Below are 25,358 nucleotides of genomic sequence, written 5' to 3' on the forward strand. Positions count from 1 at the left end.
TACACACCAAATTCATGCCAGTAGCTACTTCTAGGTTGAGAGGAAAGAGGAAGGGAGAGACTTCGTCTGCATCTGCAATGCTGTATTGTTTTGATTAAAATACTCTGCCGTGTATCTTCAGAGCCTAGCATCTATTAATTCTCCGAGGTGAGCACACAACTGTCTGCTACATTATTCTCTAGATTTTCTGATTTAAATTTTTTTCAGTGACGTAGCTGCGAGGTTGCCGTGGGGCTCTCACCAAAGTGCTGGGGAAAGTGGGCTGCCCCTGAGCCCTTCCCTGGACCACTCTGCTTACTGCAGAATCCCTGTGCTCCTCAAGGACCCAAAGAGATGGGGCGGGGGGCCTGGAGCAGGCTGAGGAAGCAGGTAGTGGAGCCCAGGAAAGCCAGAGGGAAAAGTGAGAACTGGGATGCCTGAGGAAAAGCCACCATCAGAGACATGCAGGTCTCTCAGCCCCAGACAGGCCTGACTTTCCAAAAAGAAAAGTCTTGGGGGGGAGGGGACAGGAAGGGATGCAGTTTGTTTCCTTTCCCAGGGGGAATATTGGCCCACTGGTGTCCCAGCCTGCAGGGGATGAGCTAGACAGTCGCTCCCTAAACTGAAGGAAAAATCATTGCTATTCTTCTTCCAGGTATGCGCCCTCCTTGTCCCCTTTCCCAGGAGGCTGGGTGCCCAGGTTGGAAAGGTACCCTCCCATCCCACTGCCTAAGGGAGCAGCAGGAGGGAAAGCAGAAGCAGGAGCCTGGGAAGAAGGCCTGCGTGCAGGAGCCACTGACCACCCCAGGTGCTGCCATCCCCATGGCGCACCCTCGCCTAGAGGGCCCAAGGCCCAGCCTGCCAGGGCAGTTAACTGGGAAGTGGGTGTTGCTTGGAAACAGCAGTTTGGCACTGGGGTGACCTCATAAAACAAACAGCAGAGATGCTAATTCCCTTCTCTCTGTGATAGATAATCAAATACCTGGAGACCAGAGGAAAGGAAACTGCCTCCGGATGCCTGGCCTGGCCGGCCCTGGCTCTACCCAGGGCCTCCCAGGGGCTTCAGACCTCAGTTCGTGGCGCTGTGGGGGGCAAGGTGGGGAGCAAATGCATGACGAGGCCTGTGGAGCTGAGACCAGAACGGGGGACCCTGGTGACAGCAGGATCCAAGTGACAAAGATAAACTGGGAAAGCCTTTGCGCTGTGCTCTGGGCTATTTGCCGTCCTGCCCCCAGGTTTGCTCTCTTGCCCTCTTGAGGGCTGAAGAGCGCTGCCCCCAGCCAATCAGGTCCAGCTCCGGGGACCAGGCCGGAGTGAGGACTGGATGTTCACCATCCCTGACCTGGGGTGACCACTCTGGGGCTGCCAGAACCAGAAGCGTGGAGTTCCTCTGCAACACCTTCTAGGGGCTCCTCTTCCTAATATTATTACTACTAATAATAGTAATAATAACAACAGTAATGAAAATGGCTGACTATTGAGTATTTACTAATTTACTATGTTCCAGGCCTCGTTCTAAGCACTCTTCAGGTATTAACTCACTCAGTCCTCACAACAATCCAATGAGATAAATACTTTTTTTATCCTCATTTATACAGATGAGGAAGCCGCATCTCGGAGAGGTTGGGTAAGTTGCCCAAGATCACAGGTTTAATTGGTGGCAGAACCAGGATTCAAACCCAGCTGTGACCTGGCTCTAGAAGCTGCGCTTGTCCCGACAACACTGCTGGTCTCTCAGGACACAGACCTCAGATCCTGTGATGTCTCCCTCCCTGGCCTTCCAAGTTCTCCTTAGTCCCGGAGGTCAAGGTCATGGTGCTCTCATTCACTCCCTCATTCATTCATGTACTGAGCACTGGGCTGGTCCTGGGGCGGGTTTGTGGAGGGGGTGTCTAATGATGAAGCAAATACATTCTGTCCTCCGGGAGCTTATGGTTTCGGGGAGTCAGGCTGGTATCGTGTTCACTGAGGGATAAGCATAGAGGCTGCATTCGAGGGGTGGGGGTAGTCTTATCCAAAGATATCACTTCTAAGCTGGGAACTGACCAGGAGAAGCCACACCCGACGGGGAAGGACATTTCAGGCAGCTAGAGCCATAAGTACAGAGAGGTCAAGAGTGCCTGCAGTGTGAACCGAGAATGGAAAGTTCCGTGTCTGGGGCACAGAGGGTGGGGGAGACAGCGGCCAGAGGCCAGAGAGCAGCATTCAAAGGGTCTCCTTGGAGTCTGGTCTGCATCCAACGGGCAAGGGGAGTCACTGACAGGATGTACGCAGGGGAGACGTGAGGCCTGGTCAGGAGCTTAGGTACCTCTCTGCTGCTAAGTAAAGGTAGGAGGCGGAGGGCACGGGGAGGGGCCTGGAGGCAGGAGCCACTCCTGAGGCTGCAGCAGTGGTCCAGGTGAGGGCACCAGAGCTGGTGGAGGGAAGCAGGTGGCAGTGAGCATTTAAGAAGTGGACTCTGGGATGAGGGGGTGAGGGAGGCGGAGTGGGGGAAGGGAGGTGCTAAGGGTGAGTCCAAGGAGTTGCAGATGGATGGAGGTGAGATAGCAGCAGCACCCACTGAGTGTTTCCCTGAAAATAAGACCTAGCCGGGCAATCAGCTCTAATGCGTCTTTTGGAGCAAAAATTAATATAAGACTGGGAATATAATATAATATAATAATATAATAATATAATACCGAGTCTTATATTAATTTTTGCCCAAAAGACGTATTAGAGCTGATTGTCCAGCAAGGTCTTATTTTCAGGGAAACATGGTAGAGGCAGGAAGAAGAGCAAAGAACTTCAGAGACAATGAGTTCAATTTTGAACATGCTGAGCTGGAGGCCCTGGGAGTAGCCAATCAAGAGTTTTCTCCAGTGTAAGAAAAGCAGAGACCTGTCCACTCAACCAGTCCCACCGTTGCAGGGAGGAAAAGGAGAGATGTGCTGCTTTCTGCCCCCCACCGTTCACACCAGACAACAACAGCCACTGAATCCCTTCCCACCTGTCAAGCTGGCAGAAGTTATGAAGAGGAGAGCCAGGTGGGGGCGGGGGGTGCTGTGGGTCTCACCTGGAGCTCCTCCGGGGGACAGAGCCAGAGACATACACAGAGCTTCGGGAGACAGTGTCTCAGGAGCCCTGGGACCTAGAAGACCTCTGGGAGCCTTTCCCAACACTAAGCCTCCATGTGAATTCTACCCCCTCAGACCTTGTCCCTCCCCTGCAGTGGCGGGACGACTAGGCTTAGTGCTTTCTGCTCTAAAGTCCTCAGGAGAAGATCCTTAGCTGACAGTCTCCCAGCTGACCACTGCATTTCACAGGCAGCGCTCAGGTACGGCGAATGCCTGGGGTCTCAGATGAGCAGTCCCTGCCTGTCACCGGGCACACACCCCTCTGTTAGCTCACGGACAGGGGACTGAAGCCCAGCAGGGAGGAGAGAGAAACATGCCCTGTCAGGAGCACCTATGCACACGGCCTGTCGCCAGCATCCCTAGAACATTTAGGCTTCACGGTGGAGACCGGGAATTGAGGCCCCAGGTCCAGCATTCCCATAAAGCAGAGGCCCAGGCTTTCCTCCAGGACTCGGAAAGCTTCCAGGAGACCAGGAGGGATGGGGCTGACCAGTCCTCCCCTGACACCAATAGCTCCACTGAGGCCCTGGATGAGGACCCTCCACCAACAGAAGACTCACCAGCTTCTGGAAGAGGTGGCCCATGGTGACCTGGCTGTCCCACTGCTGCACTTTGGGGCAGAGGTTGTCGTAGAACTCTTTGTGGATCTCATAGATGTCCTGGATCTTGTAGAAGATGGTTTCGATCTGCTGGATGGTGAGCACAGGCTGGGAGGTGGTGGCTGTGGCCTTCAGGGGTTTCATGGGCTGGGAGAGAGGAGGAAAAAACAGAGCAGAGGTGAGGGGCAAATAAACCAGAAGGTCAGCAGGCCCAGGGCAATGATTAGCCCTTCCTGCTGCCCGAGTTCTCCCTCGACAAGGCCACGGAGGGCAGGGCACCTGAAGTGTGCTTCGTGTCAAGTAGCTGCTGCCACAGGCCCCAACAAGCCATGTGCACCTGCAAGGAGAGGGAACCTGACAGCCAGAGCCTGGTCAGGCAGTCCTGCCAGGCCTAAGGGACACATTTCCCTCACCCCTTCCCCCCTGAGGAACCCTCGGCCTGCAGTCTGTACTACTGGGCTCACTTTTAAATTTAATAGGCTCCACATCTTTCTTCCACAGTGGCCTCCTGCTCTCAGGCACAAGCTCTCTTGTCACAGTCACACTGCAGCAGAAGGGAGGGTTGACTGGGAACCCCTTAGCTGTCTCCTTCCAAGAAACAGAATGTGGGCTGGCCCGGTGGCTCAGGCGGTTGGAGCTCCGTGCTCCTAACTCCGAAGGCTGCCAGTCCAATTCCCACATGGGCCAGTGGGCTCTCAACCACAAGGTTGCCAGTTCAATTCCTCGAGTCCTGCAAGGGATGGTGGGCTGTGCCCCCTGCAACTAAGATTGAACACGGCACCTTGAGCTGAGCTGCCGCTGAGCTCCCGGATGGCTCAGTTGGTTGGAGCGCGTCCTCTCAATCACAAGGTTGCCGGTTCGACTCCCGCAAGGGATGGTGGGCTGCACCCCCTGCAATTAGCAATGGCAACTGGACCTGGAGCTGAGCTGCACCCTCCACAACTAAGACTGAAAGGACAACAACTTGAAGCTGAACGGCACCCTCCACAACTAAGATTGAAAGGACAACAACTTGACTTGGAAAAAAGTCCTGGAAGTACACACTGTTCTCCAATAAAGTAAAAAGAAAAAAAAAGAAAGAAAGAAAGAAACAGAACGTGATTCTAAGACTTGGGAGTGCAGTCTTCAAGGGGCTGAAGGCCAACCTCAGTGGCACCAGTATTTCAAGTTCTCATCACTTAGTAGAGAGAGAGTAAACAGGTGGCACACATGCCACTGTCCTACTTCCTGTACCCGTGGCAAACATGGCTAAGCAATCACAACGCTCTTCCTCACTGAGCCCGGTTGTAGTCTCAGACTCTTTCTCAATGCTGAGGTTGACGTGTCTGATGAAACCTATCTGTCATCTCTGTTGTCTACACCGAGATGCTCCCTGGCCTGCAGGTGGAGACGCTGAAGTGACAGACAATAACTCAGGATCCTCTCCCAACACTGGCTGGGAGCGGAAGCCATCACCTCCATGCCCAACAGTAGGACTGTGTGAAAATTGGGCTCGGGTGCATTTTCTTCAGTATAATATTCTGCATTTTCTAAATCATTAGTGTTCACAATGAATAAACACTAATTTTATTTATTTATTTTGCTGCTTAATTTACTTTTTCATGAAAAAAATTTTAATTTTTCAATTACGGTTGACATTCAATATCATCAGTTTCAGGTGTACAGCATAGTGGTTAGAGTAAACGCTAATTTTATATAATCAGGGGAAAAGGTATTACAATTCATAGTTGAAACAAAAACCTGATACTGAAGGATAAAGAGGCCCTCCTTGGTTGACCTTCCTTCGGCCTCAAAGCCCTCCAAGATGCCCAGCCTGGACTCCAAAGGCCCTCCAGGAGACAGGGTCTGGAAACCCGCCACAAAGAGAAGGCAAGGGAGGGGAGGGCACCGGAAGGGAGAAGCCTGAGTCAGCCATGGCTCATGTGATGAAGGGCTGTCTGGAAAGGGGTCTTTGACTTAGTCTGGGTCACTGTGCAGACTCATGAGCAGCAAGAAGTCATGGGGTCAAGTGTGGCCTCCTTAGAACTGTGCCCCATTCTGTCACAGGATCCAGTAGTGAGCTTTCCGACAAGAGAAGCATTCTAGCAGGGAATGGGTGACCCAATGCTAGACCGGAGGCGACATCTACACTGAGGGAGACCGAACTTATTGCGGGCTCACTCTGAGAGATGACCACCGGCTTGAGCCAGCCACAGCAGCAAACTCCCAGCCAAGTTTCACTCTCTCCTCACATCTGTCTCACTCTGATGGTGGCAGCGCCCAAGTCTGTCCACCAGAGAAAGTCTCATCTACTCAGATGAGCGCTCTGACTTCTGGTTCCGTCATTCTCCCAGCTCTATAAAGTCCAGGCAGGAGAAAGCAGAAGGCCCCCTTCTGACCCTCTCAGCGTTGGAACCAACAAACCCTTGTCTAGCCCTTTGCTAGGGAAGTAGAATGGGGTTCGACCTGGTGCAGGCCAGGCAGTGTGGGTTTGAGCCCCAACTCTGCCACTTACTAACAGTGGGCGAGTTACCCAGCATCTCTGGGCCTCAGCAGTCTCATTTGTAAAACTGGGAGAATATTACCTTCTCAAGAACACGGATAGGAAGATCGAAAGCCATAATTTATCTAAAATATTGACTAGGTGCCTGCTACATACCGTGTTTTCCCGAAAATAAGACCTAGCCAGACAATCAGCTCTAACACGTTTTTTGGAGCAAAAATTAATCTAAGACCTGGTCTTATTTTACTATAATATAAGACGGGTCTTTGATATGATATGATATGATATATGATATGATATGATATGATGATATGATATGATATGATATTATACCAGGTCTTATATTAATTTTTGCTCCAAAAGACGCATTAGAGCTGATTGTCCAGCTAGGTCTTATTTTCGGGGAAACACAGTAAAAGGCAATCAATCAATGTCAGCTGCTACTATTATTGTTCACCCCACAAATAATGTACCAAGTGTCTACCATGAGGCAAGACTGGGGGAGGGGAGGGGGTTTCAGGGGGGTGCTGTTCTGTGGTTCACGAATCATTGCCCCACGGAGCCTCCCCTCTAGGAGGGGAGACAAAACACAAGGAAACAATCGACCACATAATCACACACACATGCAATGAGGGGAGTCAGAAGGGGACGTTCCAAGTGAGGTGCTGAAGGACAGCTTCCCCAAGAAGGCAACATTTACCCTGGAATGGAAGCACGCGGGCACAGGAACAGTATTCCAGGCGGACTTCCTCAGGGCCCGGTCCTGAGGCGGGAAAAGGCTGAGTGAGACAGAAGCTGGGAGACAGCAAGCAGGGCAGGAGGGTGGACAGCGGCTAGATCATGCAGGCGAAGGAATGTGGCTTTTAAGCCCAAGCAATGACCTGGTTTTCCCTGGAAGGATTTAAGCATGGGAGTGACAGGGTCCAGTTTTCTTTTTAGGAGATTATTTTTATGACTCATGATCCTTGCTCTAGAGAATGTTATGTGGACAAAGCAAGATAGGGTATGACCTGACTTGTCCTATAAGTACCAACCAAGTGGTCTCGAGGTTGTGCTGGTGCAACTTGGAGAGCTTCCCAGAGGAGGTGACCAAAACAGGCCGTGAAGGTTGGGAAGATCTGAGTAGGTGGAGGGGTGGGGCCTGGGTAAGCATGCCTCATAAAGAAACAGAAGGAACCGGGAGCCATGAGAAAGGGAATACTGTTCTCCCAATCCCAGGTGGGAGACTACATTCAGCTTCAAGGCTCCCAGGGCTCCAAAAAGGATACAGACTGGCCCTCAGGATCACTGTCACAGTTTATCCTTAGTCCCTCTACTCAGGAGACAATGGAGGCTCCCAGTCACCACAGAGGCCCAGAACCACCAATCCCTGTCACTGCTCCAGTGCCATCCCCACTGTGGGGGGAAAAAAGGAAATAGGGAGAGAACCGTCCTGGGAAGGCAAAAAAGTCAGGATTTCTCAGAAGCTGTTGGGGAAGCACCCATCTACTGCCCACGCAGGGACAAGACAACAAGTGCTCTGCTTCCTCCTAAACTTCCCACTGTGTCTATAAAAGGGGAAGAAACGGGCACTCACCAGCAGTGGGTCACATGGACAGGGGCTGCACTGGGCCATCAGACCGTTCTCAGGACAAGGCTGGGGACCTATGGTCTCAGCCCTGAGTTCACGAGGAGGGGAAAGCACTGGGTGTGTGCCCTTGGCTGGCCCTGGAAGGCAGTCATTTTTATCTGGTGAAGCCCCATACAGGCCTTGGTCTGCTCTGTGCCCCAGCAACCTGCCTTTCGAAACAGGGGAAAGAAATCGCGCATTTCCTCCACCTCCTATCCCAGAGGCCTGGCGGCTGTCAGCAAGGCCTGTTACTAACCCCTAGCTGTCCTCCTCCTCCTCCCTGGGGCCCAGGCAGGAGGGCGTCACTAACCTCTTTCACAGATAAGGAACCTGAGAGCCGTGGGCCCAGGAACTACAAAGCAAACTGCCAGTACGAGAGTCTGAGAGAGGACGGCCTGTTAGTCAAGCCCAGTGGTGAGAGGTGCTGTGGGTGACGGTGCCGCCAGAAGCAGTACCCACCCGGCTCATTGCCCAGAGTCGGGGAGATGCCGAATTACAAGCATTCGGAGTGTCTCCCGGCACCCCCACCACAGCCCAAACTCCCAGGACCATTTCACTTATAATCTGAGACCACCAGGAACCGGGAGGGCTCCAGGAGATGCCCAGACCCTGCCCAGACAGCAACCTGGGGGCAGGAATTGAGACTCCAGTGTGGCATCCCTGTCTGTGCCTGTGTGTGTACACAGTCTTAGGTACACACATCTAGTTGTTTGCATATCAGGAAGTGTTAAGCTGAGAACATTCACACTGTTAGGAACAGAGATGTGGGAATGGGGGTGGGGTGACGAGAAAGAGGGCGATCTGGGCGTAGGAGGAGAAGGGCGCTGGCAGAGGACAGATTTTCTTCTCTGAGCCCCTTGGTCAGATCACCTCCAAAAGCAAAGGGATTAGCTACAGGGGGGCTGACAGGGGAGGGTTCCCAGCTCAGGGAGGAGGAGGGAAGGCTCAGTGCCTTATCTCGGAGGTTTATCAGCTGAGGCTGTGGCAGTGGAGGGTCCTGCCCCCCCTTCCTGGAGCCCTCAAGCCCCAGACCAGGCCTCCCAGCTGGTCCCTCCCTCCGACGCTGTAGCTTCTGCTCCAGAAAGAACCCGTCAGGGGCCCAGGATGAACAAGCTGGGGAGAGAAGAGGGGCCCCAGTCTCACAGTTTTTGCCTTTGAGGCAGGAGCTGTTTGAAAGGCGAGGCAGGGAGGGAGTGTCTGGGCCCCTAAATCTGTTGTTATCTTTGCCTCCGACAAACGGAAGCTCAGGTTAGCCCCAATGACAGATGAGAGCTTCAAGTTGGAATCTAAGAGTGGCACGTCTTCCGAAAGAGACGAGGACAGGCACCGCCCCTTTCCTCAGGCAAAGGGTGTGTTGATAGAGAAAAACAGGCCCTAACTTGTATTCTCCCCCAGCACTGGAGAAAATAATAGCATCAGCTAAGACTTTGGCTCTTTTTTAAGAGCTTCACAGACAAACTCGTATAATCCTCACAACAACCCCCTGGACAGTGCACCGTAAGTCCTCACTTAATGTCATCCATCGGTTCTACGACTTTAAGCAAAACCAGTTTTACCATAGCTAATTGATAGAAACAAGAGTTAAGTTTCCACAGCATCTCATCAATGTTCTATCAAGGCTGTACTACTATTACATAGTATACCCAGTCTGCAGATGGGGAAAATGAGGCCCAAAGCTTCAATAATCTGCTAAAGGCCTAGAGCCAGTAAGCAGTCAAGTAGGGATTCAAATCCCAGTGCTCTGGTTCCTTTGTTTGAACTCCTTTCAAATATGCATCCTTTTACTAATGACAATGACACCCCGTTATTTTGGTACAGTAATTCATAGTTTAGAAGGTGTATTGCACATGTATCTGACTGGTTGTCTGCCTGTCCTTCAGTTAATAATTGAGTGCCTAAGTACCTGGCACTGTACTAGGTTCCAAAAAGGATCACGTGGTCTTCTCAACTCCATAAAGAGAGAGAAGGTAATGGTATTATTCTCATCCTCATATGAGGAAACAGGCTCAAGGAGGTTATGCGTGGCTTACCCAAAGCCCATGGTTTTTCAAACCCTACAACCCACGTAAGAAATAATATGGACTAGTACATACATATACACATACCCGCAACAAACCGAAAGTTTCATGGAATGGTACTTACTATGGTGACACATGCTGGTGTTTTCTTATTTGGTTTTAAATGCTGGTTCAACCCACCACGTTGATTTCACAACCCACTAATGGTTGAGACCCACAGTTTGTAAAACAGTTGCAATAAGTCTACTATTAATGGCAGAGCCAAGTCTTGCCCTACTTCTGGCCCCAAACCGAGGTCCCTGCCTCACTGTCCTTCACTTGAAAATATGACTGCACATTCCAATAAATGCCAGGGATCTACCACAGACGCTGTTCAGCGTGTTGCAAAGTATCTGCACATTTCAATGGTTATTCTTGGCGCACAAAGGCCAAGTCCCCTGGGACACTGGGTGACCCTATCCCATAAGCACCTATATGTTGTATCTTATAATTCTTGTAAGAGTTTCTATCGAGCTACACCTACATGTCTTATTACTCCTTTGCATCCCCTTATGTCTCAGACTGCAAAACACCCAGGGAAACAACTTTACCTGCCACAATCACTCTGCATGATCTCCAGATGCATCTAATAAGTACTTTCTTCAAACGCAGAAACACCTTACATCTGTGTAGTACTTTCACCTTTTGACAATCTTCCAATAGTATTCTCCTCCCAGTCTGATTCTCACAACAATGCCTCCAACTTGGAGAGGAAACTGAGGCACCTTCAAGGAGGACTGCAGTTGGTCAAATGCCTCCAAGCCATGCATGTGTCAAATGGCACAGACAACCCTCCACCGCACATTTCCTGCCACAGGGCCTTGGCATGGCACGAATGCGTCACCATTCCAGGGGGGACCAGGAATGACAAAGACTGATTGATAGAGACTCCCGGAGCACAGAGTGCAGGAGATGGCGAGGCCTCCCCCTGGACAGATCGATTAGTGATGCCTGTGCATGGTCATGGGTGATGGAGGGTTTGCCACCCCCAACCCGACTGTGCTTCTAATCCTGCTTTCCCAGGGCAGGTAATGAAGAGTCGGGGCTGAGAGGCACATCCACCCTTTCTGGCAATGACCCCGGCTGCCGGATACCGAGCTGTAAGCACAGCAGTACCACAGACTCTGCCCACAAACAAGGACTGGTCCAGGTCCCCCTTCCTTTCCAACTCCAAAAGCAGCTTTAGATCATGACCCTGTCCAACAGAGGGACTCGAAGGCCCCGGAACATGTACTCACCAGCAAGAGGGCTTCCAGCTGGTTAATGTAGATTTCTTCGCTGGCCAGGAACCCCGAGAGAACCAGCTTCCTCATCTCCAGGCCTTTCCCGGCTTCCACCTGCACAAGCCAGAAGCCAACAGCTCATGAGAAAGGAGGCCAGAATCCTGTGTGGCTTGTTTCTTTGTCATTTGTCTCTTCTTTAACTAACACTTCTATAGGAGATAAAAGCCAACTATACGTAGTATAGAAACTTTGGCAAATATAGAAATATAAAAGGAAAAACAGTCACCCATATTCCTACTGCTAACATCTTGCTTTGTTTCTCTCCCATCCTTTATTCCACATGTCCTTATTTTATACCCATCCATCCATCCATCCATCCACCTGGGGAACCTTATAATAATCAGCAAGATAAGGAAGGACCTGGCCTCATGGGTGGGGGCAATTCAATGGGGGTACATAATTAAGGGAAAGCAGAGAAATGACTGAGGCAGAGCTCGGTCACATGGGAGGGCACAGCAGGGGCCGCGGGAGGCTCCCAGAGGAAGTGATATATAAACTGTGAGCAGGGGGTAGAGAGAATGGGATGAAAGTGGCCATAGGAAGCCCAGCTGTGTGACTTCTAGCTAAACCTCAGACTCTATCTTCCTGGCCCCAGGGGCAAATTCCCACAACAGAAGGTGCTAACTGTGCGGCCCTCAACCTTCATCCCTCCTAGCCCCCCCCACACACCTCCGGCCTTTCCTGACGGCCTTTCCTGACTGCCGCACTGTATAAGGCACAGACCCAGAGTGGCCTCCCCACCCCCACTCTCCTCTCCGGTAAAGACCAAGCTTCCTTTAGCTTTCAAGGTCCATCTTGCTAATCTCTCACCAAGACTCTTCCCTTGCGTTCCACACCTCCCCCGGCAGCGGTCAAGGACCACCGCATCTCACCGCGTCCCCCCACCCCCCTTCTGCTCTTCTAACCGACCTCTGCCTCTCTCCTCCCTCCTCAGCTCCACACACCAAAGCCAGATCAATCTTCTGAGAATGCCACCTTCCACCAGAGGCTTGCCAAGGACTTAATATCAATACAGCAAAATGTGAGGACCAGGAGATTCGGTTAGATTATTTGCCCATTTATGTATCCCTTCAACAAATATGTACTGAATGCCCACCAGACCCTGGCGACACAACAGGAAACAAGTATACAGAAGCCTCCTCTCATGTGGCTTCTAATCTAGTGGGACAAAAAGACGTTTAACAAAAAAAAAAAAAAAAGTAAATACAAATATAAATTGTGACACAGGGTCCAGCTTATTCTTTAAACACCTTTACTGGCTCCTAGTGCCTCTCCCAATCCTTTTAATCTCCCCAAAGCCATCAGATCTCTGCCTTCCCAATGTGCCAGGAGTGTGCTCGCCTCTGAACGTTGGGTCTTGTTACCACTGCTGCCTAAAAGCGACTTCTCCTTCCCTGGCTTTTCTCTTGTCTGAATCCCACCTCCACTTAAGTTAAGGTACAGCCGAAGTCTCTGGCCTGCAGCAGCAGCAGCAGCTCTCGGTTCTCGCGTCCGAGTCTGCGGCACTGACCCTCCAGCCTGACCCGCGCCCCATCCGGTTACCTGCCTGTGATTTCGCGGGGCCTTTGAAGCACCTGCATCACCCTCCTGGGTACTTCCTTGAAGCCCAGCACCACGTGACACCCCTACCATGTAGGCACCTAACATTTATTAAGCCTTGTAAGTCCTTTCCACTCTCTCACTTAGCCCTCAAATGTCTCACTGAGAGGTGGGTACTATATGTTTCCATTATACAAATGGAAACAAACAAGACTTAAAAGAGGGGAGGGACTAGCCCAAGGTCACACAGCCAGGAAGTGGCAGAGCTGGGATTTCACCCCAGTCCTTTGAACACCAAATTCCATGCTCTTTCACTGCTCGGACAACTTCTTCACCCTCATGTTCCTTTTTCAAGCATCAGCTGCTTACCCGGAATCTCCAACAGATCCCTGAGCATAGGCTGGGAGAGCGTAGGAAACTATCAGAAATTCCCCAAGTCCTGAGGAAAGCAGCTTTCCCCCAGCTGCTTTCCATTCCCCGGCGTGTTCTCACAGGCTTTTCCACCCTTTCCCCAGGCGAGGGACTTAATCCTTAGCCTTCCATTAGTAACCAGTTAGCAGATCTGTGCCGGCGGCTGCTGCCCCCACAAGTCTTTGAAATGGTATCCGACTTTGTGACAGAAGAACAGTGTCTTGCCAAAGAGGTCCACATGCTAATCCCCCAAACCTGTGAATATGTTCTCTTACATGGCAAAAGGGTCTCTGCAGACATGACTAAGTTAAGGATTTTTAGAAGGGAAGATTATCATGGACTATCCAGGTGGACCGTACCTATCACAAGGGTCTTAGGAGAGGGAGGCAAGAGGGTCAGAGAAAATGAAGTGGCCACAGAAAGAGGGAGAGGGGGAGAGACTGGTTGCAAGATTGGAAGATGCTAGCTCTGAAGACAGAGGATGGGGACATGAGCTAAGGACCACAGGGGGGCTCTAGAAGCTGGAAAAGGCCAGGAAATGGATTCTCTTCCCTGGAACATCCAGAAGGAACGCAGCCCTACTGACCTTTGTGGACTTGTGTGTACGTGAGTAAATTTGTGTCGTTTTAAGCCACTAAATGTGTGGTTATTTGTTTCAGCGGCATTAGGAAACAAGTATGGATGCCAAGCTTTGGGGAAGGGCAATGGTTACTTATTGATGGTTTCACAGGTACCAGCACTGTTCTAAGTGCTCTCCATGGATGAACTCCCGGGAATCCCACAGTCTGGAAGGTGTTACCATTATTCCCAAGGCACAGAGAGTGGAAACTGCCAGCTGCCTAGAGCTGTCCACATTGCAGGCGGGCAGCACATCCTCTGAGAAAGAAGACGAGAGCTTGGAGCAGGGCCCAGCCCCAGCCCCCCCCAAGGTCAGACCCGAGGTGGCCTCCCTGCACGTCACACAAACCATGCTACTTCCCCAGCCTGACACATGGGAACTCACCCTCCATGTTGGGGGTCGTGCTCCCCTGTTGTGCCCCATTCTCCTCTTATTCCCTGCCAACCGAGGATTTGCCTGAGAGCCTGGAAGTCACGTGGGGCACACTGTGAGCTTAACTCTACAGCTGGTTGGACGAGGACCTGGATGAAGACCTGGTGCTTTGCAGCTCCCGCCAAGCCTTCAGCCTCCCTGGCATGAGCACAGACCGCTGTGTCAGCCCATTTCAGCAAGACCCTCTCCTCAACAGACTCCCACCTCAGAGTCCAATCTTGAGTGGGCTCCCCAAAAGGGAATAAGATCTCACCCCCAAGATCTGTGACATGGCAAAAGGGACTCTGCAGACATGACTAAGTTAAGGATTTTTAGAAGGGAAGATTATCATGGACTATCCAGGTGGACCGTACGTATCACAAGGGTCTTAGGAGAGGGAGTCCCCCCAAGAGTCCCCCCACTCTGGGCCACATTTATTCTGATGTTTTGACTGGCGTGAGGGTGGAGATGCTATGAAAAGAGGTGAGATTAAATTCTGTGCATTTTACCACAGGGGGTCTCGTCTCAGCTACCACCAAAAACCTCTTCCATCTTTTCTTTGCTTTCCTCAGACCCCACATGTTCCTGGTTTAGAATTATCCGGAAATTCACAATTGTTTCTTGAATCCTTGTGAGGCTATCCTTACCTCATAAATGCCAGGGCTCAACATTCATTCATTCATTCATTCATTCTCCATTAGGTGCCAGGCACTGGGAATACAAGTGAGGGAGACAGTCTCTGTCCCCACAGAGCCCTCTAGAGGTGCCCACATGCCCAGAAACCCCAGGGCGAGTCCTCCAAAGAGTTCATGGTCCCCCAGCCTACGCCATGCTGCTTGCCAGTCCCCCAGCACGGGAAAGCTGCCTTCTCAGTAACACTGCCTTCACTTCCTCCCCAAGCGGAGCTTATGAAACACAGCCACGGTGGGCTCATTCACTCCCAATATTTTACACAATCTGATGGGCTGAAAATCTGTCAGCTCAAGGCCTCCCAGTCCAGTCCAGTCACTTGGGAGAGACAGTACCTACAAGTAAGGCTTGGCCAGCTCTGGCCTGGACTACTACAGTAGGGCTAAATAAAACCTCCAAGGTTTGGTTCTCGGCCAAGGCGCCTTGATCTCCTCCAAGGCAAAGTGAGGACTGAACAGGCAGGGCTGCCTTAGGCCAAGTGGCTGTGCAGACAGCAGAATTCAGCTCATGGGCCACCCCAGTTTGCAAGGAGCACCCAGCAGCGTCTGCTCAAAGTCAATGCCACTGGGTCTAGGGGCTGGGTCCATGCCAAGCGTCAGCCTCAGGTCAGCTGGCCCCTCTATGAGTTGAGACAATGCAGGGACGTCCAGCCACTCTTCTCCTCTCCATAGCGCCAGGCACCAGGGAGGTGTCTCTCAGCTAATTCCTCAGCAGAATATAGAGCAGAGAGGACAGGGGCAACTGCTGGGGAACGAAGCCCAAATTCCAGCGGCCCCACTCTCCTGAAGGGTGGATCTCTGTATTCTGGGCTCCCGGCTATCTGAAGCTTCAGACAGGACCCATGGGTCCATCAATGTTTCTCAACTTCAGTTGTTCATATCCCAATGTTGTAGTTTTGTCATACTCACATACCACCTGCACGCACTATTATTTCCTTCATATTGTTCTTTACAACAACTGACTTCTTAAAAGCACAGCCTTATCCCATGTATGACATCTGAAATCATAGGAAAGATGTGCAAATCATATTTTTTCTAATATACATTAAAATATATACCTAACTATTAAAATGCAAAATATATTAATATATCCAGGAGCCACCTAAAATCATCACATATGTGGCCCCCACTTTGGGAAATACCCAAGTGGGGGTCCAGGCACAGCCATCACTGCCTGTGGAAGGAAAAGAGACCCGGACAGGTGAAACAGCAATATAGGCATTTCAGACAACTCATTTAAAATCGGCACAGAGTAACACGTGAAGGGTTAATCTGCATTGCAAAAGGATTTTTATTCCTGACATGAGTTCCCTTAAATCACAGCTTTTATATCAGAAGGTCCCTATCAGCCATACGTACCAATAAATAGAATTGTATGAAAGATTTTTGGAAAGCATACAACACTTTGCAGATGGGAGGTGATATTGCTGTCGGTTTTCGCATTATTATTAGTTTTATGATCATAAACTCCTCAAAGGGAAATGTGGGTTAAAAGATACAGCAAGCTCCAACCCCAGCTCTAGGGAAAACTACTGTCATCTTCTCACATCTGTCCCCCAGGAAGATGAAGCATCTGGGAAATGACACTGAAAACAGGATTGATTTATAGGACTGGCATCTGGACACGTGCCCAGGAACACGGTGACTGTTTAAGGTGAGTGCTCTTGAAGTAAAGTAATAGCAGAGAGAGAACTGTCTTGGATTCCTACCAGCGGTTGGGAAATGTCTATCTTACAAGAGCTAACCAAGACCGTCTGCAGCCCAGGATAGGAGCACACCCTCCAGAAATGCCCCCTGACCACACACATGCACCCAGTCCAGCCCTGACTCAACGAGAAGTGGTATCTCCTCCTCCGAATTTAGTTCCCTTTTATCAGAATCCTTCTCATGGCCCTGACTACTTTCTCATTATATTCCTACTATCTGTGCACTTGCCCCCTTGCCCTGAACTGTGAACGCTTTGTGAGAAAGGACCCTACCTTGTTCATCTCATCTCCTCCCCATGCCAGGCAGAGTGCTTTGACTAGAACACAACCTGATGGGGTTGTTGAATGAATCAACAAGGTTTCTCACCACCTCTTTGCAGCCACCCTGAACCCTGCTTATCTTCTCAAGTGGCCACGCCTGGTAGAGGTGGAGAGCATCCTACAGGGGTTCAGGATGGGATAGGGGGCCTGGAATTCCCTAACTCCCAGGAAAGGCTCCCTCCCGCCATGCTGGAGACAAGTCCTGAAGCAACAAGGTAGAGAGGAGGAAACAGGATCTAGGAGAGTCAGTGTGTTTAGGGGCGATATGTACCCAGGCACCCATGTGCTGCCTCCTTAGACCCTGTCTGAGATGGAACAAGCCCAGGGACATGGTGCACCCTTTGCAGGCCTCATCAAGCCTCACTCACTTGACAAATTCACTGGGCACCAGCCAAGCACCAAACACCATGCAGCATTCCGCAATGAATAAATACAATGTGGCCCTTGCCCTCGAGAATAGGACATGCCCGAGGAGGCAGATGTCTAGAGTTCCAAGCAGAATAAACTATGGGCTAAGACTGAGGTATAAGCCAGAGACCAGAGTAAGGGTGGACCCCTATGGCATCATATGAACGGAACCCCAACTGTGCTGGGAAGCATTTCTCAGAGAAGACCCATTAGGAACCCCACATACTTCGGTCCACACACTACTGAGCCCCCAGCCAGAACTCCTTGTTCATAATCAGACATGTTCCCATCCTCTCCTTGTGGGGAGGCTGGTCAGACCCTAAGTGCACAGGCCTTCGCGGGCCCATTGAAGAACGTGACTTACTCCCAGTGCTCCGAGCTAGCACCAGATGAGAGAACAAGGAGTAGAACGCTAGCCACTGCCAGCCTCCCATTACAGCTCCTCTCTGCTCTGCACCCAGGCCTACAGCTATTGCTCCACCCACACTCCACACAACAGCCCTCTACCTCTGCTGTGGGCCTGCAGTCTATTTTTATCTCCATTAGCTCCTCCTCAGAACCACACTATATCGTGGGTGGGGTGGGGCTGTGAGCCCCATTTTACAGGAGAGACAAAGAGGTCGGGAGAGGCTCAGTGACAGCCTCCTGCCCACGGCATTGCTCTGTGCACCACACCCTCTAGGGTGCAGTGTTGCCTGGGGTCCACAGACGGGTGCTCTCTGTTAGGCAGCCTGGCTTGCAGGCTGCAAACTCCCTGCCATACTTTCTAACTGGCCCTCCTAGCCACAGAACAGAGAAGAGGTGAGCAAAAGGTTGAGGGTAGCGCACTTAGAAGTGGTCTTAGGAGAGAGAAAGACCGGTTTGGTGTGCCATGCCTCAAGCAGCACTGGTGTGATTTCCAGGGGAAGGAGGAGGTGAAGAGAAGGGAAGCGATTGACACAGCCACTCCTCTCCTTCTCTACCTTCAAGGCAACTTCTCTTATGGGGCATTGCTGTTGAGCACGCCCACAGCTCCAGAGCGGGCGGGCTGGGGTGCAGCAGATGCTTCGTGCCTATGCCCGCCTTAGGAAAAGGGCCTACCCGCCTGGCTCCTGCCTCAAAGCCAGTTGTCACCTCCCCCTCTTCAGCGGATCCAGTTCTTTTCTGTCAAGGAAGCTCAGTGATCTCTGGCTCGCTCTCTCTCCAAACGCTCTCTTGCCCTCGCCCAGATTCACCAAATCTCCTTCCTAGGAAGAGTGACCCCCTTGCCTGAACTTCATTAAGTGCACTTATACCACTGTTGCCATGGAAACAATGAAGTATGGCCTCCTGGTTTCACATCAGCCAGTTCCTCTGGGGCAGCAGGCTCACGCCACTGCAGTGCCCACCAGGTGACTCATGTCACTGTCAGAGAAAGCCCCCAGCACAGCTGGCCTGGGGAAAGCCAACAACCACTCGCCCTGAAGACAACTGGTCCAGAGGAGGCAGGCACGGCCCTTCTCCCCCAGGAACAGCTGCCAGGGAGCACAGCCCCTCACATCCCCTCGCAGGCATGTGCCAGCCTCTCTCAGACTGAGTGAGGTTTGTGCACCAATCAGCCATTTCTGCCCGCACACGGCTTCGGCAGTAGATAGAGAACTACTAGCCCTGCCCCCTCCCCCGACAAGCATCCAGGGCGTGTCACATTCCCACCTTCACAGCCACCAAGAAGGGGGACCCTGAGCCAGGGCTGGTCGGGGTTCCCAGCTCGCATTCCTCCAGGAGAAACACATCTTCATCCTCCAGAACCTTGTCCAAAAAGCCTATCGCCTCTTCTTCCTCTTCCATGGCAGCCGGAGCCGCGGAGGGCAAACAGGAAGCAGGGTCCACGCAGCAGCAACAGCAGCAGAAGCCGTTGCCGCCGCCCGGGAGGGAGGCAGGCGGGCAAGGAGGGGAAGAGCGTGCAGGGCAGGCCTAAACCAGCATGCTGGCCTCCCTGGAGTCAGTCCTGGCACCTGGCCACCGGCTCCCGATGAAAGGCTCCATTATGAACCTCTTCCTGCAGCAGCTTCCCAGCCCTCCTGGGCGCGGGGCTGCGGGCCGGCCTCGCGCGCGTCCCCACCCTGAGAAAGGGGGAGCGGGTCCTCCAGGGCAGTCCCGCAGGCCTCGGCCGCCTGTCTGCGGAGCTCCGGGCGGCCGCGGCCGCCTCGATGTCAGGGCTGTCAGTGGAGGAAGGCGCGCGGGCGGAGCAGGAGGCGCCCCGCGCGGCCGCCGGGCCCTTCCTGCTGTGCGCGCAGGCCGGGCGCAGGCGGGGCCCCGCGCTCGCTGGCCGCCGCTCCCGAGGTCTGTCTCGGCGCCGCCGCCGCCGCCGACCCCTTTCTGGGCTGCGAGGTTCGCGGTTGCTATTAATACACAGGAAATGCACGACTTGACTTGCGAGGTGGAGCCGTTCCCTCTCTGTGGTCACCGGGCCAGCGGGCTGGCAGAGGCTTCTGGAGCGCGGAGGAGGGGCGAGGAGGCCGCAGACGGGCCGGTCGCAGGGGGAGGTCTGCCTCCCAGAGACAGGCTTTATTTACAGCCCCTCTCCAGAGCCCAGCGTGCCGGCAGGGGGAGGAGCGGAGGAGCAGCTGCCCGCACAGCCTCGTGGACGACCTGGGCCAACCTCAGTGTCACCTTGGGATCCCCACAAGCCTGGGTCCCCTTCTCACCTCTGCCTCAGGCTCTGACACCTTTAAGAAAGGGAGTCCAAGGCCTGGTGAGAAAACAGTTTGCGGACCCAACAGGGTTGGAGGAACAAGGCTTTGTGCAAAGGAGGCCTGACCTGCTTCACCACAACAGAGCACAAGTGCCAACCGGAGTCTGCAGCAGGGCCACCTGGGACGCCGCAGGTGCCGCAACTTCTACTCCCAGATGCTGCTGAGATTAGCAATACCACCTCCTTGGGGCTCTTTTCCCTCTTGTGGGGCCTGGGTCCAATAGAACCAACCCCACAGAAGAGGGTGCACGTGACCCAGGACAGGGAACTTGGCCAGCCCCGCCCACCCTTAGCTCACTTCCCTTGGCTGCTGGAACAGTTACTGAAGCTGAATCCCTCCAGAGGGTGAAGGGATCCTAGCTGGGGTCCAGAGACGGACATGCACCCACTCTCGTGGAGGAGAAGTTTGGGGTAGCACCTACAAAAGCTCTTTCACAACACAACACCTAGGGCAAAGGTTGCAAACTCCAGTACCCATGATGGTGCAGATAAGATCAGTCAGTGAAGTGAACCAGCTGGGGACTGTGTGAACTGAAGAAACCACTGGCTCCAGCTCGTGGCTGCCAGGGGCCGTACAGGCTCAAGGTTGCTCCATCACAGACCGCTCAAGAAAAGCTGGAGACCTGGGTTCTTATGTGATAGCTCTCGATTTTAAAATGATGGCAGATAAATCACATTTAAAAAAAAAAAACACAAAAAAAACCTGGTGCAGTCAAAATGAAATACATCTGTGCACTGAATTAGACCCGCAGACAAGACTGCTACCTTCTTGCAGCTGGTTGTTTCTTTGAAGGAAAATTGGGAGTTGTGTCCGGGAGGGGGTTCCCTGACTATCTCCTCTGTCCCCTTTCCTCATTGGACCTGACATCTTGGAATCAAAGTTGGCTTCATACACTACCAACCCACCCCTTACCTTTCTCAACTTATATAATAGGTGCCACCAATTAGGTAGATCAAGTGAACTCAGGATTCTGGGTGATGAGCCCCAAAGCTCCAGCCCCACTCAAGCCAACCCCCTCCAATCTCCCACTAGCCACCCCCCACCATGTCTCTAGCCAGGGATCCCCCTGAAATCTTCCTGATGCTTCTAGCTCACCATTCTCTCTCCCAGGACACAGGTGCCACGACCAGCTACTGTGGCTCTTCATGATACAGCATCTGAGCTGTCCATCCATTTCTCGTGTGTCTACCATCAGCGTCCTTATACACACGTCACAACCCTTGTCATGTGGCAGCTGTGTGGCCACGGGGGGAAGAGTCACATTCTTTGGAATTGATTTGGAAAGGAGTTCCACAAGAGGGTCACCTGTGCACCATCCTTGGCCCACCTGGTGTCAGCACCTCTCCTCTCCACTGGGTACCTCAGCTGAAAACAGGGCGCTTGCCTGAGCCTCCAAACTGGGCAGAGGATTGAAGAGGAGAGAGAAGGGAAAAGGAGAAGAATGAACCTGGTTTCTTATCCCAACTCCCCCAAAAAGTCTGTAGACACTCTAAGCTCTGGGGGGGCGGCTCCTGCTTTTCTATTAGAGCAGAGAACCTGTCCTCACCAGTAACAGGCTCCTCCCTGTCACCAAAACTGATTTACAAGGGATTTTGGGCAGGCTCTCGGGGGGCCTCCGGGCTGACAGGGTTCCACAGAGCCACACCCCACCCCATACCCCGCCCTCTCCCTCAATCCTTGGTTTTCCCCGTCCTTGCCCTAGCTGGGTTATAAATAGCCAGGGCACATCTGAAGGGCCCTTTCAGCCATAATTCCTCATTTGGTTTGGGCGGGTGAGGCTGTTCCCAGGGCTTGGGAACAACCAAGCCTAGCATTCCCCAGGACACAAGTGTGCCAGCCCAGGGCTCTGTGCCACAAGTTCTGTGTCCCATCCTGCAGGCTGCCCCCAGACAAGCAGGTGGCATGAGAGAAGAGCCTTCAAACCCAAGCGCCCCTCCTATGTCTGTTTCCCCCAAACAAGGGAGCATGAGGTGCCCTTAGAATCTAAAGTATCCCTAACTCCCTTCCCCACGTCCCTATCCAGAATGACAAGATTGATACCCACTTCTTCCTCAAACCGTGATACCTCTCAGAAGCTGCTCCCTGAATATCTACTGCACCGCATCCCAGTTGGCTGGAAATTCCGGTGAATAACTAGAATGCCCTTCCATCTCCAGCGGGCACACAGACTCCACTCAGAGGTCCTAAGTCCTCCCCCTGGAGGGGAAATGACTCACAAGTCCCACTGATGCTCCCTCCCTTTCCCTTACAGATGCCCTGAGCCAGCTCCAGCCCTGAGCTTCCTCCCCTCGTCCTCCAGGCTCCACCTCCTTCAGCCGGGCTCCTAAGGATCCTCTCTAGAGAAGCAGCTCAATCCAAAGTCCCCTAAATTATCTTTTTCCAAAGTCAGAAGCCTCCCTCTCTACTCTGTGGCCTCTGTAGCCTGGATCTTCTCAAATTCCCCCAGCTGTCGTGACCATGCTCGTGTTACTTCTGAGCACTCTGGTTTAGACTGGCCCTTCTTTCTCCTGCCTCCTAGAAATGCGGAGTCACCCATTCAGGACCCAGGCCTCAGCCCTTAGAGAACTCATCCCGTCTCATTCTAGGCCAATGGTAGCCCTTCGCCATCTGCCACTCCAGCATCTTGCTCAGCTCCCAGTGTGACATCTGTGCCGTCAGCTGGATCCCCTGCCTTGGAAGCCCCACCAACAGCCCCTGGACGCCATATATCCAAACCAAATGACCCTTCCCCTTCCCTACACCAGCTTCCCCTTCTGGCCTCTCCATGGCTGTTGACAGGGCCGCTGTTTTGTGACTCTTCCTTCCCTCAGGTCCCACATCCCTTTTACTAAGTCCCTTTGGTTCTTCCTTTTTTCCTTTTCCCAAAGCCACCCCCCCACCACCACCCAAACAAGGTTTGCAGCATCGTACACCTAGACAACCACATGATTCCATTTTGCCTCCTCTTCTTGCCTGTCCATCATTCATTCATTCACCCCCATAGGAAAGGCCTGGCATTACAAACACACACATGGGGAGATGCGGGCCGCCATTAGAGTGCTCTCCCCCTTAGGGGGTGAAGGACACAGGAACAAAGGCAGTGTTCTCATTGATCCACAGTAGTGGGAACATAGGACAAAGGCAGTCACCCTGCCTGAGAGGAAAAGCTTGAGGGGGGAGGGGCTTCTGAGCAGCACCTTGAAAAGGGGAAGGGTTTCCAGGCAAAGGGAAGAAGGCAAGACAGGAAAATGTTTTGTAAGGAACCCCAGAAAGCACGGCTGGAGGACAGCAGAGAAAAGGGGCAGGAGGTGGACTTGGAGAAGTGGCTAGAACCACACCTTGAAGAGCGAGGGACAAGGACTCCGCCGTGGGCAAGGGGCAACTACTGAGCTATCAGACACTCATCAGGCCCACACTCTTAAAGCCACTGAGTGTGTACTTGCCTCAACCCCACGGCCTTCTCGCACACGTATTCTCCATCCCCTCATTCCCTCACCCACTCAACCAACGAGTATTTATTAATTGCCTACTGTGCACCAGGCACTGTGCTAGCATTCAGAACACAGCCACAGACAGGCACACCGATGGCCTCAGGGACAGACGGACCCCTGTAAGCCGAGGCAGTGCCAGGGGAGGGGCACAGTCTCAGAACTGTAGTGCTGCGGTATAACTCAGACAGGCTAACATGGAAATATCTATTGTGATTTTAAATGTTCACACCCTCTGACTCAGCAACTCCACTTTAAAGGATTTTTCTGCAAAAACATTTGCACGAGGACACAAAGATGTGCAAGGTGTTCATTGCATTGGTGTTTCTACTAGGGAAAGACTGGAAACAGCCCAAATGTCTACCAGAAGGGGATTGGTTAAGTGAGTTACGGTACACCCATAAAATGAAATACAGAGTGGTAATGCCAGGCCTTTTCTCTGGATGTGAATGAATGAATGAATGAATGAATGAATGATGAAGAAGGATGAGGTAGATCTTTAATTACTGATATGCAACATGTCCACTTACACAGTAAAATAAGAGCAAATTGCATGATAGTATGAAATATAATCCCACCGTGTGTGTGTGTGTGCGCGCGCACATAAATATGTCACATAGGAAAATGAGAAACATACAACCAACTCTTAACAGAAGTTCTCACTATAGGATGGAACTTAAGGAGGCTTTCACTTTCTGTATTATGTATTTCTGTAAAGTTCGAATTTTCAGTGACGTAATCAGGCAAAATAAAGAAGTTAAAAAAAGAAGTGTGGTAAGTGCTATGATTGCGAAAGTAGAGTGAGCTCTGGGGGCACAAGACAGGCATATCTGACACAGCAAAAGGGGAGTCACGGAAGGTTCTCTGGAGGAGCTGACATTAAAACTCATACCTAAAAATGAATAGGGATTAGCCAAGTCAGAGGGGGCTGCAGGACCGACGGAACTGTGTGAGGCAAAATGACATGAGTTCAGATGGGGTGGTGAGTGTTCTTTCATTCATTCAACAAACATTTACTGAGCATCTACTGTGTGCCAGGCACAGTTCGAGGCACTAGAGTTTGCAAGGAGCAAATGTTTCATTATAAAACTGACAAAGTTTCATTGCAAAGCTCACATTCTAGTTGGGGGCATGGTTGGCAACAAGGCCCGCAGAGGTAGACAGGGGTCAACTGGTCAGGCCAGGCAGGCCCTGGACAGCACGGGGTGGCTAAGGGCTGGCTTTTACCCCAGGACGAAGGGAAGGCACCGAACGCTTGTAAGCAGGGAGTGCCACGACCAGTCTTCAATGCATCGCCCCCGCTGACATCAGATTACTCTTTCTAAGATGCTGCTCCCCTGCACCCAGCAGGAAGCCAAGCCGGCCAAACAAGGGCAGTGGGGCTCTTGCTGATGACTCAGCTGACCTGTTAACAACCTCTGCTGCTTGCTGCCCCCAGAAAGGGCCAGGCACAGTCTCACTTCCAGGCCTTCCTGTTGGTTTGAAGCCCCTTCTCCCTCTTCTCAGCCTCCCAATTCTCTTGGCAGAAGCTCAAGCCCACCTCTGGATTTTCTGAAGCTCAGTATACCCTGGGCCAAGGAGAACTGACCTCAACGGGTCAGTACCAGGGGCAGGTGGTCGGTTACAGCCGCAGATGGAAACAGATTCAGCATCTTCCTGATAACTATGCTCCTCCCTCTGCCTTCTCTTTCTCTGTTATAGAAGTCATTCCCGAAATCTTATGTAGAGTTCAATTACATAAAGCAAGTGTTGGGTATAAGCCAGTACACAACACTGTTTCTATAGTAAACCAAATAAAAACAAAAACACTCTCCTGGGTTCTGGATTCGAATCCTCGCTCTGCCTCTTGCCAGCTGTGTGACCCTGGGCAAGTCATTCATACTCCATGGGCCTCATTTTTCTCATCTGTAAAATGGGAATAATTACAGCATGAACTCTACGGTTGCTGCGA

At 52.0% G+C, this 25,358-nt stretch overlaps 1 protein-coding gene across 4 annotated transcripts in view; it reads right to left on the reverse strand.

Annotated features, from left to right (window-relative positions):
• ABR (ABR activator of RhoGEF and GTPase) overlaps positions 1 to 25,358 on the reverse strand; it is a 173,381-nt gene that overhangs the window by 61,291 nt on the left and 86,732 nt on the right. For 3 of the 4 annotated variants that reach the window (XM_033089012.1, XM_033089015.1, XM_033089013.1), the window contains exons 3-4: positions 11,078 to 11,176; positions 3,653 to 3,838 (exon numbers count right to left, since the gene is read on the reverse strand). In XM_033089012.1, coding sequence (XP_032944903.1) covers positions 3,653 to 3,838; positions 11,078 to 11,176 — 285 coding nt within the window. Of the gene's footprint in view, positions 1 to 3,652; positions 3,839 to 11,077; positions 11,177 to 18,897; positions 19,450 to 25,358 lie in introns of those variants that run through there. The other variant, XM_033089014.1, reaches the window with a different exon arrangement.

Source organism: Rhinolophus ferrumequinum, chromosome 21, assembly GCF_004115265.2.
Source record: "Rhinolophus ferrumequinum isolate MPI-CBG mRhiFer1 chromosome 21, mRhiFer1_v1.p, whole genome shotgun sequence".
Classification (NCBI taxonomy): domain Eukaryota; kingdom Metazoa; phylum Chordata; class Mammalia; order Chiroptera; family Rhinolophidae; genus Rhinolophus; species Rhinolophus ferrumequinum.